This window comes from Schistocerca gregaria, chromosome 2 (assembly GCF_023897955.1).
Source record: "Schistocerca gregaria isolate iqSchGreg1 chromosome 2, iqSchGreg1.2, whole genome shotgun sequence".
NCBI classification, from domain to species: domain Eukaryota; kingdom Metazoa; phylum Arthropoda; class Insecta; order Orthoptera; family Acrididae; genus Schistocerca; species Schistocerca gregaria.
The window spans coordinates 393,572,684-393,586,032 of NC_064921.1; the positions used below are offsets into that span (position 1 = coordinate 393,572,684).

The 13,349-nt window shown below is 47.0% G+C and overlaps 1 protein-coding gene across 5 annotated transcripts in view; it reads left to right on the plus strand.

The window, feature by feature from the left end:
• The window catches only part of LOC126321992 (maestro heat-like repeat-containing protein family member 1), a 262,008-nt gene that overhangs the window by 24,781 nt on the left and 223,878 nt on the right, over window positions 1-13,349 (plus strand). For all 5 annotated transcript variants that reach the window (XR_007558737.1, XM_049994248.1, XM_049994247.1 and 2 more), the window contains one exon: window positions 4,986-5,175. Coding sequence is in view for 4 of the 5 variants with exons in the window: in XM_049994248.1 (XP_049850205.1) it covers window positions 4,986-5,175 (190 nt within the window). In the remaining variant the exon portion in view is untranslated. The remainder of the gene's footprint in view (window positions 1-4,985; window positions 5,176-13,349) is intronic.

Genomic DNA, 13,349 nt, shown 5'->3' on the forward strand with positions numbered 1-13,349 from the left:
CTTTGTATACATATATCTACATGCAACAATATGTAAAAGATAGAGTGCTGCTCACCAGTGAGAGGAGATTTGAGTGGCATACAGGCACACAGAGAAAAGAGTGCATATTCGTAGCTATTGGACTGAGTCCTTCGTCAGAAGTACACAAAACAAAACACATGCCTAATTCCACAGCAGAATAACAGTGTGTGGGGTTGCAGTGGAAGATGGGGAGGAGATAGGCAGGTGGAGGATGGGGACTAGAGAAAGCTGAGGTCAGGAGGGTTGTGGTAAGGAAGTATATGCTGCAGAAGCTGTTCCCACATATAAAATTCAAAAAAGCTGGTCTGGTGGGAAGAATCCAGATGACACAGGCTGTGAAGCGGCCTTCATGCTGTGTGATATGCTCATCAGCTGAATAGTCCAGCTGTGTCTTGACCACAGATATGTCATGTGGACAGACAGCTTTTTAGTGGTCATGCCCATACAGAATGTGACAAAGTTGGTAGAACAGATGACTTCTTTTACATGTGGCCTTGTCTTTGGTGGTATAGGAGACACCTGTGACAGGGCTGTAGGGAGGAAATATGGGACAGGTCTTGCATCTAGGTCTATTGCAGGGTCTTGAGCTGTGGGACAAGGGGTTGGGAGGGGGTTGGGAGCAGTGGTGGAATGGGAATGGACAAAGATTTTGCATAGGTTGGGTAGGTGATGGAGTACAGCTCTTTCAAAAGTATGTGGATGGCGAGTACAGGGTTAAAAGTTACTGCAGCACCTACTTCCTTTCTTGTGCTGCAATCTCCCATCTCTCATTGTGCTTATGTTTCCTTCTTTCTTTTGTTAGCAACCTTTGATGTTGACACAATTTATTTACCTAAGTTATCCTTTCTTTTGTCAAGTTCTCATTCATTTTCTTTACATTACTTTTGGCTGAAGTAATGTAGGTTCCATTGTGGGGTTGATATCCATTTTCAAAAAATTTTTCTGTAGTGTGGGCTGACTGGGAAATAATTTCGTAATTAGTGCCTACTGTCAGAGGTGTTGATGACTCACTGTGCACAATAATTTCATAGACTCAAATATGCACTAAACACCCAGTGCATTAGCCAGTCGGACAGGGTGGGTTCATTATGTACCCTTTTGATAGAGTCCTCTGGCAACACAGGAATCAGAGTTCTAATGCCTGAGCTGCTAGCTTCCCATGGATGCCAAAGAAGAGATGCCCATCTTCCTGGGACAACAGGATTCGGAGCAATGTCCACTGCGCCAGATGACTTTTGCTATGCTGGGTGGCATTCAAAGGGAGAGCTCTTGATCAGAGTAGATGGCATCAGAGCAGCCATTTGCACACATGCGATGTATCAGATTGAACCAAAACAATGGCCATTTTGATCTGGCCGTCTCAGCAGACAGATATAAGTACTTCAGTTAGGACATGTACAGTTCTACTACTGTCATTACCTGGCTATCCTATGAGAAGAGGGACAGGCCAAACAACTGCGAGCTAAACAATTTCCTTCGTATTTGGTATGTACTAGAACAGATAGAAATATTTTTACAGCACTAAAACCATTATTGTTGTGAAACACACAAAAACAAATTTGGAAAAGTTTACCCATAGGGAAAAATGTGCAATGGATCACTATTTATTAAGGCCGCCTCTTATGCACGTGAACAGTTGGCTGACAAATGAGTGAATGTGGTCTTGCATAAAACTTTGAATACGGTACATGGACTTAACTTTTACAGAGACCTTACACTCAAGACAGACAAGAAGCTACAAGCTAATCTGGAACTGCAAGGTGTACATTTGGTCTGACACAAAAAAGGTCACAAGAATAACTGTATGGATATGGGTACTTGGTTATACGTCACCCCTACTGTATGACAGACCCAAAATGCGGTATCTGTGGTTGATTGCTCTGCAAAGGTCATCCTTGTGAACAACTGTCTTTGTGTGTTAACTGTACTGAGCACTATCCTCTACATAGACTTGTTTGGCCACTCTTTAAAAAGATAGAGGTATAGATAGATACCTAGTGAGATTGTGTGTGTGTGTGTGTGTGTGTGTGTGTGTGTGTGTGGGTGGGTGTGTGTGTGTCTGTCGGGGCGGGGGGGGGGGGGGGGGGATGCGTAAAAGAATTTATTCTCCAGAATCTACCAGGGACATGCCCCCAGAAAACCACAGATCGGAGCCCAACACCAATATTCATTGATATTGTCCTACCGGCACTGGTGACACATTGGTCCTGGAATGTGGTTGTTTCCCCTGGCCGCTTCATGCCTTAAATAGTACACCATCAGGGATACTACTGTCATCTGCTGGAACTGCAGCAACTAATTTCCTCTTATTCTGCAGTCTGTATTACCCTCCAAGAAACTTGGTTCACTGATAACCATTCACCAACACTTGGTGGTTACTGTGGTTTCTGTAGCAATGATATTGGCCCCTGAAGACAGTTAGAGGGATCTGTGCATTGGTTCGCACAGAAGTTACCAGTAAGTGGCTTCTCCTCTGTACCATATTGGAAGCAGAAACCTTGGGAGTGCAAACTACCCCAGTGTGATTACCATTTGTAAAAGTTGTACAAGGTCTATTCAAAAAGTTCTGGAACATTCATAATTTCACGCCAAAGCTGTGTTGGAGCAAACAGGGCACTGACCTTCTGACACTCATTCTAGTGTGTGATTAGCATTTCGAATGCACCTCAGATCCTTCTGCTGGGACTCCACCTAATGTTTTCCCCACACAGCCCCGTTGGTTAGTAGCCAGACTATGAATTGGAACAGATCTATTTCAAGGAGAAAAAGATCTATTTCAAGGAGAAAAGTCTGTTGTCCTGAGATCTTTCAGTGTCTGTTTCTTTCTGTTCTCCACGAGTATTAGGGTGCCGGCATCATTTATGCCAATGGCTCTAGAATCAAAAAAGGCGGAATACATCTTTCACCAATCAGGAACATCATTTGTTGCTGGGAATGTGTAGTGTTTCTTCAGCAGAACCGATAGCCATTAACAGTGACTTATGTTTAAAAAACTGAGCCTCCCTCAACCCCATTTTAATTGGGAGGGACTCGGTGAACTATCTATTGTTGTTACTCTTGTTGCTGTGTGACGTCTATTGTTCATGAGCTCTCTTACCTTAATCATACTGCCTGTTCACTTGTCTTTCTCTGGGTCCAACATCATGTGGGCATTCTGAAGAATGAAATCATCATACATGTGGCCAGAGAAGCACTTACTCACCCAATATTTGTTTTGACGAACTTAGGTTCAAATTTGTGGATGCAAATAAGACCATTCCTCACTTGGAGATGGAACAGCTTATGATGGGCTATTGCCCCCTCTAATAAACTCTGCTCTACCAAGGAAATTAATGCTGCATAGCGCACTTCTTTCTGTTGCACTGTTCTGTGGCACCTCCACATTGGCCATACCACATTAACCTGAAGATTTCTTTTACGTAATGAACCACCCCCACATTGTGGTTCGAGTCTTATAGGCAGTAACTCATGTTCTTGAGAAATGTACACTCCTCCTGTCTCTCTATGCTATACTTGGTCTTCTGGATTCTTTGCCTCTAATATTGGCAGACAAAGCATGGTCAGAGTGAGGTGGCGCAGTGGTTAGCACACTGGACTCGCATTCGGGAGGATGACAGTTCAATCCCGTCTCCGGCCATCCTGATTTAGGTTTTCCGTGATTTCCCTAAATCGTTTCAGGCAAATGCCGGAATGGTTTCTTTGAAAGGGCATGGCCAATTTCCTTCCCAATCCTTCCCTAACCCGAGCTTGCGCTCCATCTCTAATGACCTCGTTGTCGACGGGACGTTAAACACTAACCACCACCACCACAAAGCATGGTCAGTTGAACAGGTTCTCTGTTTTCTCTATGGAAGGGTTTTTTACTGTCAGATAGAGTGTTTTAAACTACTTTCAAATGGGGGAAGGTCAGTTGTGGTTGGTGCCTCTCCCACCATGTGATTGGTCTGGGGGCTTACGACCCTGCCGCCTTCACCTGCTACCTCAGTCATCCCTCTCTTTGCCTATTTTAATTGTTTGTAAATCAGTTAGCCCCTTTTTCTTCACCACCCTACTTTCTGTTTTGGTGGTTGCACTCCAATGAATAGTGGTTGCTGTTCACCTCTTTATTACTTTAACTGTAACAGAGCTTAGCCTACATCGTACATAGAGCTCCAGGGAATAATTGCCTGGTCCCATTCACCTGCTGATATGATAACTTTTGTCTCTTTGCTCTGTTATTGTTGGTCCGCTGATGTCCTTTGTTTTTAGGCTTCTCCATTTTGCTATTGAAAATTCCCTTGGCTAGAACATATTCTTACTTCTGTAGTGTCTGCAGCCTTAATTGGGTTGGTGAAAAGAGGGAGGGGGCTGTCTGATGCAGGAGGTGTTTCTCTTGCCGTTGCGGAATGCTGGGAGATCCCTCATGTGCTATGACATAGATACCAGTCTGAACAATATACTTTTACTTCTCCTTAAATTATTTCTCAGAATTGAGATCAATACTATATTTGAAGGCCTCAGTTGTACCATTCATAACTACTTTCATAATTTGATTAAATTTTTGGTGGGTCTCATTAACTCCAGTCGGACTGCCTGGAATGCGTGACTGATGACTTGCCAGTTTAGTATGTTAACTTCCAAGCAACCAACACACAAAGGGGTTTCTGGGGTCAATAAAAGTTGAACCAAATTGTAGAGCTAGGGTATTTTTGCTTAATATGTGGACCATATGTTTCATAATTGTTTTCTGAAGATTAGATAAGTGCTTCATTCCTTGAAATACTTCTCGTCCACTGCACTGTGCCACTTCTTTGATAGGATGTTTGTACATTCTCCACATGTAAGCAAATGTACTACTTCACCAAAATGCATTATAAGTTTTAGTTATGTGTTCTAAGCTATGTACTATAGAATTTTCTTACTTTTTTTAAGTCATGCAGTCTTTTTGTGCTGAATCCAGTCATGATTTCTTTTTTCTCTTTTAGGTCATGGAAGGAATTCTAAAACAATTTCAGCCTGGTGTTCTTCCTCATTATTGTATTTTACACACCATGGGTAACTTGGCATCTGCAAATGTGTTTGGAATTGTTCCATTTATAAAAGCAACATTGGGTACAATGTTACCAATGTTGGGCATGGTCCGTAATGATGCACTGAAACAGGCATTTGCGTTTGGTAAGTATAACCACCCGTCTCCCCCCGTCTCCCCCACCGTCTCCCCCACCGTCTCCCCCACCGTCTCCCCCCCACCGTCTCCCCCCCACCGTCTCCCCCCCACCGTCTCCCCCCCACCGTCTCCCCCCCACCGTCTCCCCCCCACCGTCTCCCCCACCGTCTCCCCCACCGTCTCCCCCCCACCGTCTCCCCCCCACCGTCTCCCCCCCACCGTCTCCCCCCCACCGTCTCCCCCCCACCGTCTCCCCCCCACCGTCTCCCCCCCACCGTCTACCCCCCACCGTCTACCCCCCACCGTCTCCCCCCCACCGTCTCCCCCCCACCGTCTCCCCCCCACCGTCTCCCCCCCCACCGTCTCCCCCCCCACCGTCTCCCCCCCCACCGTCTCCCCCCCACCGTCTCCCCCCCACCGTCTCCCCCCCACCGTCTCCCCCCCACCGTCTCCCCCCCACCGTCTCCCCCCCACCGTCTCCCCCCCACCGTCTCCCCCCCACCGTCTCCCCCCCACCGTCTCCCCCCCACCGTCTCCCCCCCACCGTCTCCCCCCCACCGTCTCCCCCCCACCGTCTCCCCCCCACCGTCTCCCCCCCACCGTCTCCCCCCCACCGTCTCCCCCCCACCGTCTCCCCCCCACCGTCTCCCCCCCACCGTCTCCCCCCCACCGTCTCCCCCCCACCGTCTCCCCCCCACCGTCTCCCCCCCACCGTCTCCCCCCCACCGTCTCCCCCCCACCGTCTCCCCCCCACCGTCTCCCCCCCACCGTCTCCCCCCCACCGTCTCCCCCCCACCGTCTCCCCCCCACCGTCTCCCCCCCACCGTCTCCCCCCCACCGTCTCCCCCCCACCGTCTCCCCCCCACCGTCTCCCCCCCACCGTCTCCCCCCCACCGTCTCCCCCCCACCGTCTCCCCCCCACCGTCTCCCCCCCACCGTCTCCCCCCCACCGTCTCCCCCCCACCGTCTCCCCCCCACCGTCTCCCCCCCACCGTCTCCCCCCCACCGTCTCCCCCCCACCGTCTCCCCCCCCACCGTCTCCCCCCCCACCGTCTCCCCCCCCACCGTCTCCCCCCCCACCGTCTCCCCCCCCACCGTCTCCCCCCCCACCGTCTCCCCCCCCCACCGTCTCCCCCCCCCCCACCGTCTCCCCGCCCCCCACCCGTTTCCCCCATCTCATGTTTGTCACTGACCAAGTTGCTGATGTGATGACAAGTAAAAAGACTTGCTCCATTTGGCTGAACAACCTCAGATGACCAATAATGCCATACAATCCATTCATTTCATATGAAGTGGTACTACCACATGAAAATTGTTTTCCAACTGTCTTCCTGCTGTACATCCCATAATAAGTGCATAGCTCTAACATACTTTAAGAAATTTTTCTCTTAATTTACCATTCATTGCCTGTGAGAATATAATGCTACATGCTGATTTCAGTACCTGATACGGAAACATTTTCACAGCAACACCTCATATATTTGACAGCAAAGAACTGTATAATCATAATTTATTCAGGCTTTTTAAAAATAGTAGTAATCCTATTGAAAAACACAAGTCAATGTCTTTAATTAGATGCACATGGGAAATGCCAGCTTATGATCCGAAACTACACCAATTTCTTCTTTCCTAGTATGTGTCTACCAATAATTCTGAATCCTTGTACTGGGTTGCTTTATGCCAGAATCCTTGATTTGAGGTCTGTCACTTAAAAGTCCTTCTTGAACTTGTCTACCAGTCACCTCTGCGGATGGCCAAGGGATTGACTTAATCCTGAGTTGTAATGGAGGGCAGTTTTTGCTATGGAGTTATCACTTTTGATGTGCCATACCACCTGAGGAATTTGTTAGTCATTGTTGTTTCTTCTCTCTGTTTCCTTATATGCTTGTGTTTAATATGGAGCAGTCTTGTGACACTGATGTACCAGTATAAAATGTTTATTTCCATTCCATGAAGTATGTGTTCATATTTTGATGTTGCTGCCCAATATCATGGTGCTCACAGAGCCATGGGCAGGTGGTGGATCTAAACTTTTCACTGAAGATTTTTTGGTACTTTCTTGTCACATACCAGTCTGTGTATGGGGCGCCATTTTGGGCATCATCCCTTAACTTGTGATTGGTCATCTGAAAATGTCTTTTGATTTGAAGATATAAGAGAGCTGAGATATTTAAACTGTAGTTTTGCTGTTTAGTTGATTCTTCATAATTGTGGTGTCACTAGTATTATGTTCATATTCCATATATTCTGTTTTCTTGATATTGAATCTCACACTGTTACTGCACAAATAATACTTCCAGCTGAGATTGTGATTTTCAAGATATCATCAGGTTCGGTCAGTGACAAACACATGAGCACGATGGATCATCATCCAAGGATGATGGGTGTTTATACCTGCCATCACTGTGTTCATACACTGAATGAATAGGTTGTGTCATAATGCAGACACTTGGTAAATACAACGTCTGTTGGAAAATAATGAAAATTACAGCCTGTCAGCAAATGGCACTTGTATTGTTACAGTAGTGTCTAGCACTGGGACCTCTGGAGTATTATCACCAAAAAGAACTCTTTGGTGAGATTCACTTTCTTCAGACCCAGAAATTCCAGGTCTAATGGAGCAGCCCTGTTGCTGATTCTTTTCTCAGAATTTTCTATCAGCAGGTGTACTGTTTGAGTTGCATCTGTTGTACAGAGGCTGTCATAATCCAGAATTGGGGTTCCTGAGGCGAGATAATTTTTGACCAATTTGAGGAGGAGAATTTGACAAGGTCAAAAGTAAATTCTGAAGGTAAACTTGGCAGGAGAGAAAGATGAGTATGAAAATTACCAACATCAAAACATACAGATTCCTAGAAGATGAACCAAAATGAAATGCTGTGTCTTAAATATCTCCAATGAAATACCAAGCCTAAAGGAAGACAATGACAGTCTGTCACTGTCCTGACTATTCGGACTATAATTCTACATCTATCTACCCAAGACAGAAACCAACACACACACAACTAAGTTTCTGAGAGGCACTGCAATCAGTTCAATCCATGCATCCCATATGGCTTAAACAGACAAGAACTGACCATGAGCACACTTTGTAATCCTGTTTTATGTTGAACCTCACATCTCCACTGTAGACTCCGCTTTCCATGTGGAGAGGGATTGGCAGTTACTGGCAGCCGTGATGTACCCCTCACCCTCCAGGGGCTCATGGTTCTTTCATGAGTTTGTGCGTAGCACCCACGGGATCCCGAGCTACTGCAGCGTATTCTTCCTTTTCAGGCTGCATTGCCTTCCCTGTGGTCGTCCCACCCCATCCTCACTCCTTTCCCTCTGCCCCCTTCCTCGGTGTTCTTACTTATTTCTACCTGGCTATCCACCTAGTTTCCTGTAATCCTTGTAGTTTTGTTCCCTTTACCTTTTCTGTTTCATTCTTTCTGGAGGTTTTGGTCCCCTTTGGAGTTTGACCTTCTGTCTTCAGTGTGAGCCATGTGGGGAAGAATTCCCTCTGTGGCATTTATGGCATGGATTCCTGACTCCCTTCCTTTCCTGCTGTAGCCCCCCCCCCCCCCCCACTTCCTCTGCCAGGTCACCACCATGCGTAGAGCCCCCTGATAAAACAGGAATCACACTTCTGATACCTGATCTGTTGCCTCCCCATTTATGCCTAAGAGTGGTTGCTCGTCGTTATTCCAGGGCATTGGAACTCCCAACAATGGTCGCAGTGTCAGAACGCCCGTGCCATGGCTCGGTGGCACCCATGGGGAGAGACCCTTATCGGAGTGGGTGGCATCAGGACAGATTCTTTGTGCATGGAGCGTATCAAACTCCAAAAACCGGCTGTTGTCCTTCGGCTGTCTCGTTGAGTAGTAAAGAGTAGTAAAGGACCATTCAGTGCTGCTTCTTATGACCCTGCAGCCTTCTCTTCCATGGCTTCACCCTAGCAGTGTGGCTTTCGGGAGGAATGCTCTCCAATCAATCATCTGCTTCAGTTGGAAACCACAGTTCGTCAGGCCTTTTCTCAGTGCTGCCATATTGTTGCAGGTTTCTTTGATCTTCATAAGGCCAATGACACAGCTTGGCACCATCACATCCTGGCACCTGATTTTTATTCACCAGATTCTTGTTCTGCCGCTCATTCAAAGTTCTGGTTGGTACTGTTTTCTGTTCTCTGTGGACCAGGAGAATGGCGTTCCACAGGGCTCTGTATTTAGTGTCCTTTTCCTAATTGCCATTAATGGCCTTGTGGCCTCTGCTGGATCGTTGGTCACCCCTGCTCAGTATGTGGATTTTTTTCTGTATTTGGACTAGCTCCCACTCAGAGGCCTCTGTGGAGCACCAGTTACATGGTCCCACCCAGCATGACATTCACACAGTTTTCAATTTTCTCCCCTTAAGTCAAGGGTGGTGCACTTCTGTCGCTGTACTGTGGTCCCTCCTGATCTGGAGCTCTACCTTTATGCCCAACAGCTAACCATGGACCCCCAGTTCTTTTTCTTGGGTCTTCAAACTTGCTTGGTTTCCCCATATCCACCATCTGTTGGCTGTCTTTGTAAACTCAGTGTTTTTTTGCATCCTTGGATACACCTCTTGGGATGCAGATCATTCAACCATTCTTTGCCTTTACTGAGCATTAGTTCTACGCTGTCTGGACTATGGTTGTCGAGTTTGTGGGTCAGCTGTCCCTTCCATGCTGCTCCTGTTGTACCTGGTTCACCATTGTGGTATCCATGTGGCTGCTGGTGCCTTTCACACTGCCCTTGTTAATAGCCTTCTAGTTGGCACCAGGATCCCTCCCCTTTCAATTAAGTGGTTCTAGCTCCTGGTTTCCTTTGCCATCACTGTCTGTTCTTCCTCTGCTCACCCTGCTTATTCTATTCTTTTTGTCACTTCAGGCTGTTGCCTATCTGCTGCCCGCCCTTTGGTGGTTTTTATCGGTATGGCTCCACCTCGCTAATTTCCACCGTGACTTCCATCTGCTCTCCGTGTCCTTTTCCCAAAGTTCTCTCTTGACCAAACCACAGTGGTTAGTTCCTTGTCCATGGATTTGTATGGATCTCTTCCAGGGCTGAAATGCCTTCATTGCTCCAATAGTGTTCCATTGTTTGTTCCAAATGCTCTTACTCAAGTTTCAGGATGCCATTGTTTTTTTACACTGATGGCTCTAAGTCCACTGATCATGTGGGATATCCATTCATCTTCTGTTACCACGGAACACCGTCTTTTGCCTGCCACACATGGGATTTTTACTGTGCAACTGATGGCCACCTATTGGGACCCCTGTTTTTTTCTCATCCGAGTTTTGTTATGTATGGACTTGGTGAATGGTCTTCAGGCTATCACTCAGTTTTCCTGCTACCCTTTGGTCTCTGCCATCCAGTACCTTCTCACTGATGTCAGTAATGCTGCTTGTTCGAATGATTTCCTTTGGGTTCCTTGCTATGTATGTATACTGTGTAATGAATTTTCTGATCATCTGTGTTTCGGAGGGGGGAGGAGGAGGAGGAGGAGGAGGGGGCAACCACCTACCTCCTGTTCTGTCACCTCTTTGGGGGCGGATTTACGGTTTTACATCAAATTCCTTTTTGCTCAGTAATAAGTAGACTCCTGGGAGGCTACCCCCATCTAATGAACTTCATGCCATCAAGGAGACTCCCACAATGTGGTGTTTTTCCCTCTGCCTCTCCTGGTGGGAATCTAACATATTCTGCCTCTGCCATACTGTGTTGACCCATGGTTTTTTAATTCATAATGAGCCACCCTCTTTGTAGTTGTGGGACTCTGGTCACAGTGATTAACATTTTGCTGGACTTCCTCCATTTTCACCCTAAATATGCCCTGCCATTTACTTGTCTCGGGTTTTGGGGATTGACCCTCGCATGGTTACATATGTCCTCAGTTTTCTTAGCAAAAGTGATTTGTACTCTCAGGTAGAAGTCCTTGAATTTTTCCTCTGCCATTTGAGACCCTCAGTCAGTGAGGTGTTGGTTATGGAGGCCTTGACATTGCCTCCACATGGGCCAAGTTCTCCCCTCCTTTTCCCTCCCTTTTTCCGTCTTTACTTGCTTGTTATTCCTTCTGCTGGACTGGACTGGACTGGACTGTGCTGTTTTTGTTGTGTTTTTGTTGTGTTTTCCTTGATGTTTGCCACCCTTGACCTCGCTGCTGGGTCTCTTCCTTCAAATTAACCAACCAACCAACCAACCATCGTATCTCCCACCTACTGTGTGTGTGTGTGTGTGTGTGTGTGTGTGTGTGTGTGTGTGTGTGTGTGTGTGTGTGTGCCTATCCTTTTTTCCCGCTAAGGTAAGTCTTTCCGCTCCCGGGATTGGAATGACTCCTACCCTCTCCCTTAAAACCCACATCCTTTCATCTTTCCTTTTCCTTCCCTCTTTCGTGATGAAGCAGCCGCCGGTTGCGAAAGCTCGAAATTCTGTGTGTGTGTTTTATTCATTGTGCCTATCTACCGACGCTTTCCCGCTTGGTAAGTCTTGGAATCTTTATTTTAATATATTTTTCCCATGTGGAAGTTTCTTTTTATTTCGGATGGATATGTGTGTGTGTGTGTGTGTGTGTGTGTGTGTGTGTGTGTGTGTGTGTGTGTGTGTGTGCGCGCGAGTGTACACCTGTCCTTTTTTCCCCCCTAAGGGAAGTCTTTCCGCTCCCGGGATTGGAATGACTCCTTACCCTCTCCCTTAAAACCCACATCCTTTCGTCTTTCCCTCTCCTTCCCTCTTTCCTGAAGAAGCAACCATCGGTTGCGAAAGCTAGTAAGAGACGATCAAGTGTCTCAATTCTCATTGTACCGTTCCCCCTATGCTATATGCAAAGTGACTAAGTAAAGTTTCATCCCCAAAATTATATGGCGTCCCATCGGGATGATGCGTGAGTTTCTGAGAATCAAAAGAATGGAAGAACACAGTCACTGTAAGAAATACTGTAATATACTCAACTTAGTGCAAAGAATCTTCATTGAAATCCTAATAGAAGTCCTTGGGCAATGCCGGGACAAGCTAAGCACCTTAACAGTTCACAATTCGTGTCCTGCTTGCAATCCATAGAATTGAACGTAAGTCAAGTCTTGAGGCCAGTTCTGTTGCACCACACTTCTAAGGAAAGTTGTGACTGCAACTATGATAAAACTCGACTGTGGCTAGACTGTAGCTGCTCATCCGGGTCAGAGCTGCAGTCAGGCAACCTCTTAAACTTGTGATCAGTGATACTGGTGACATCTCAGTTCAGGGAGCATGGCACTTTTTCAAGTGGCAGCTAGATGATGCTGTCACGGTTGCTGTTGGATGACAGCAGAACCTAGTGCCAACCTCTGTACCCAGAATGATGGCCCCCTGTGTAGTATCAACAGGCTTCAATACCACATTCCTCCTCCCCCTTGAAACTTCCTCATCATCATTGTGTCAAACAAGTTGACATTGAGGGGGGAGGCGAGGGGGTGGAATGGCCGCAGGTGGTGCTGAGGAGGCAAGAGTTAGTGCAACGGCTGATGCAGCGTCCTTGCCCACACCCTGGCGTCTGCCTTGTGAATGCCTGGAGCACTGGTAAAATATCGGGTATGTGCTGCACACCTGTGAGCAATGGCTGACACCCTATTGAAGTGGATGACATCTTGACATCTGGCGAGTCCCTGATGTCCTGAAGAACAGCAGTGAAGCAATCCCGATCCCCCACCTTCCTATGTCAGGAGCACCAGGTGCCGCAATGCTGTCAGCAGTGCTGTGTCAATCTCCATTGGTTCCATCTCCAGCGGTGTGAGGGGAATGTGGACGGCAGTGGCAGTAGGAGCCTTTGTGGCACTGAATCTGAAACAGTGAGAACTGAGGAAGAATAATGCTGCCGACATGCATGAATTTGGTTGTTTGGCTGTCTTTGCACTCTGGAAAGATCTTGAATGACAAAAAGAGAATGAAACAGAATGTTAATAATGGTGCCGCATTCCTATATTATGTGAGCTCTGAACAATCTGAAGAAGACATGATCGTTAATTTTGAACAACATACTCAAAGGGTACCCAGGTGAATGCTGAGATGGATGTAGTAGGTGAAGTAAAGTTGTATGGCACCAGCCATGATGCATTTCTGCAGGTGATTTGCTGTCTCTAGGCTGGGAATGGTAGGATGCGAAGAATGTTTGTAAAGCCTGTTCCCATCCATGGGGAGCATGAAGTCTGTTC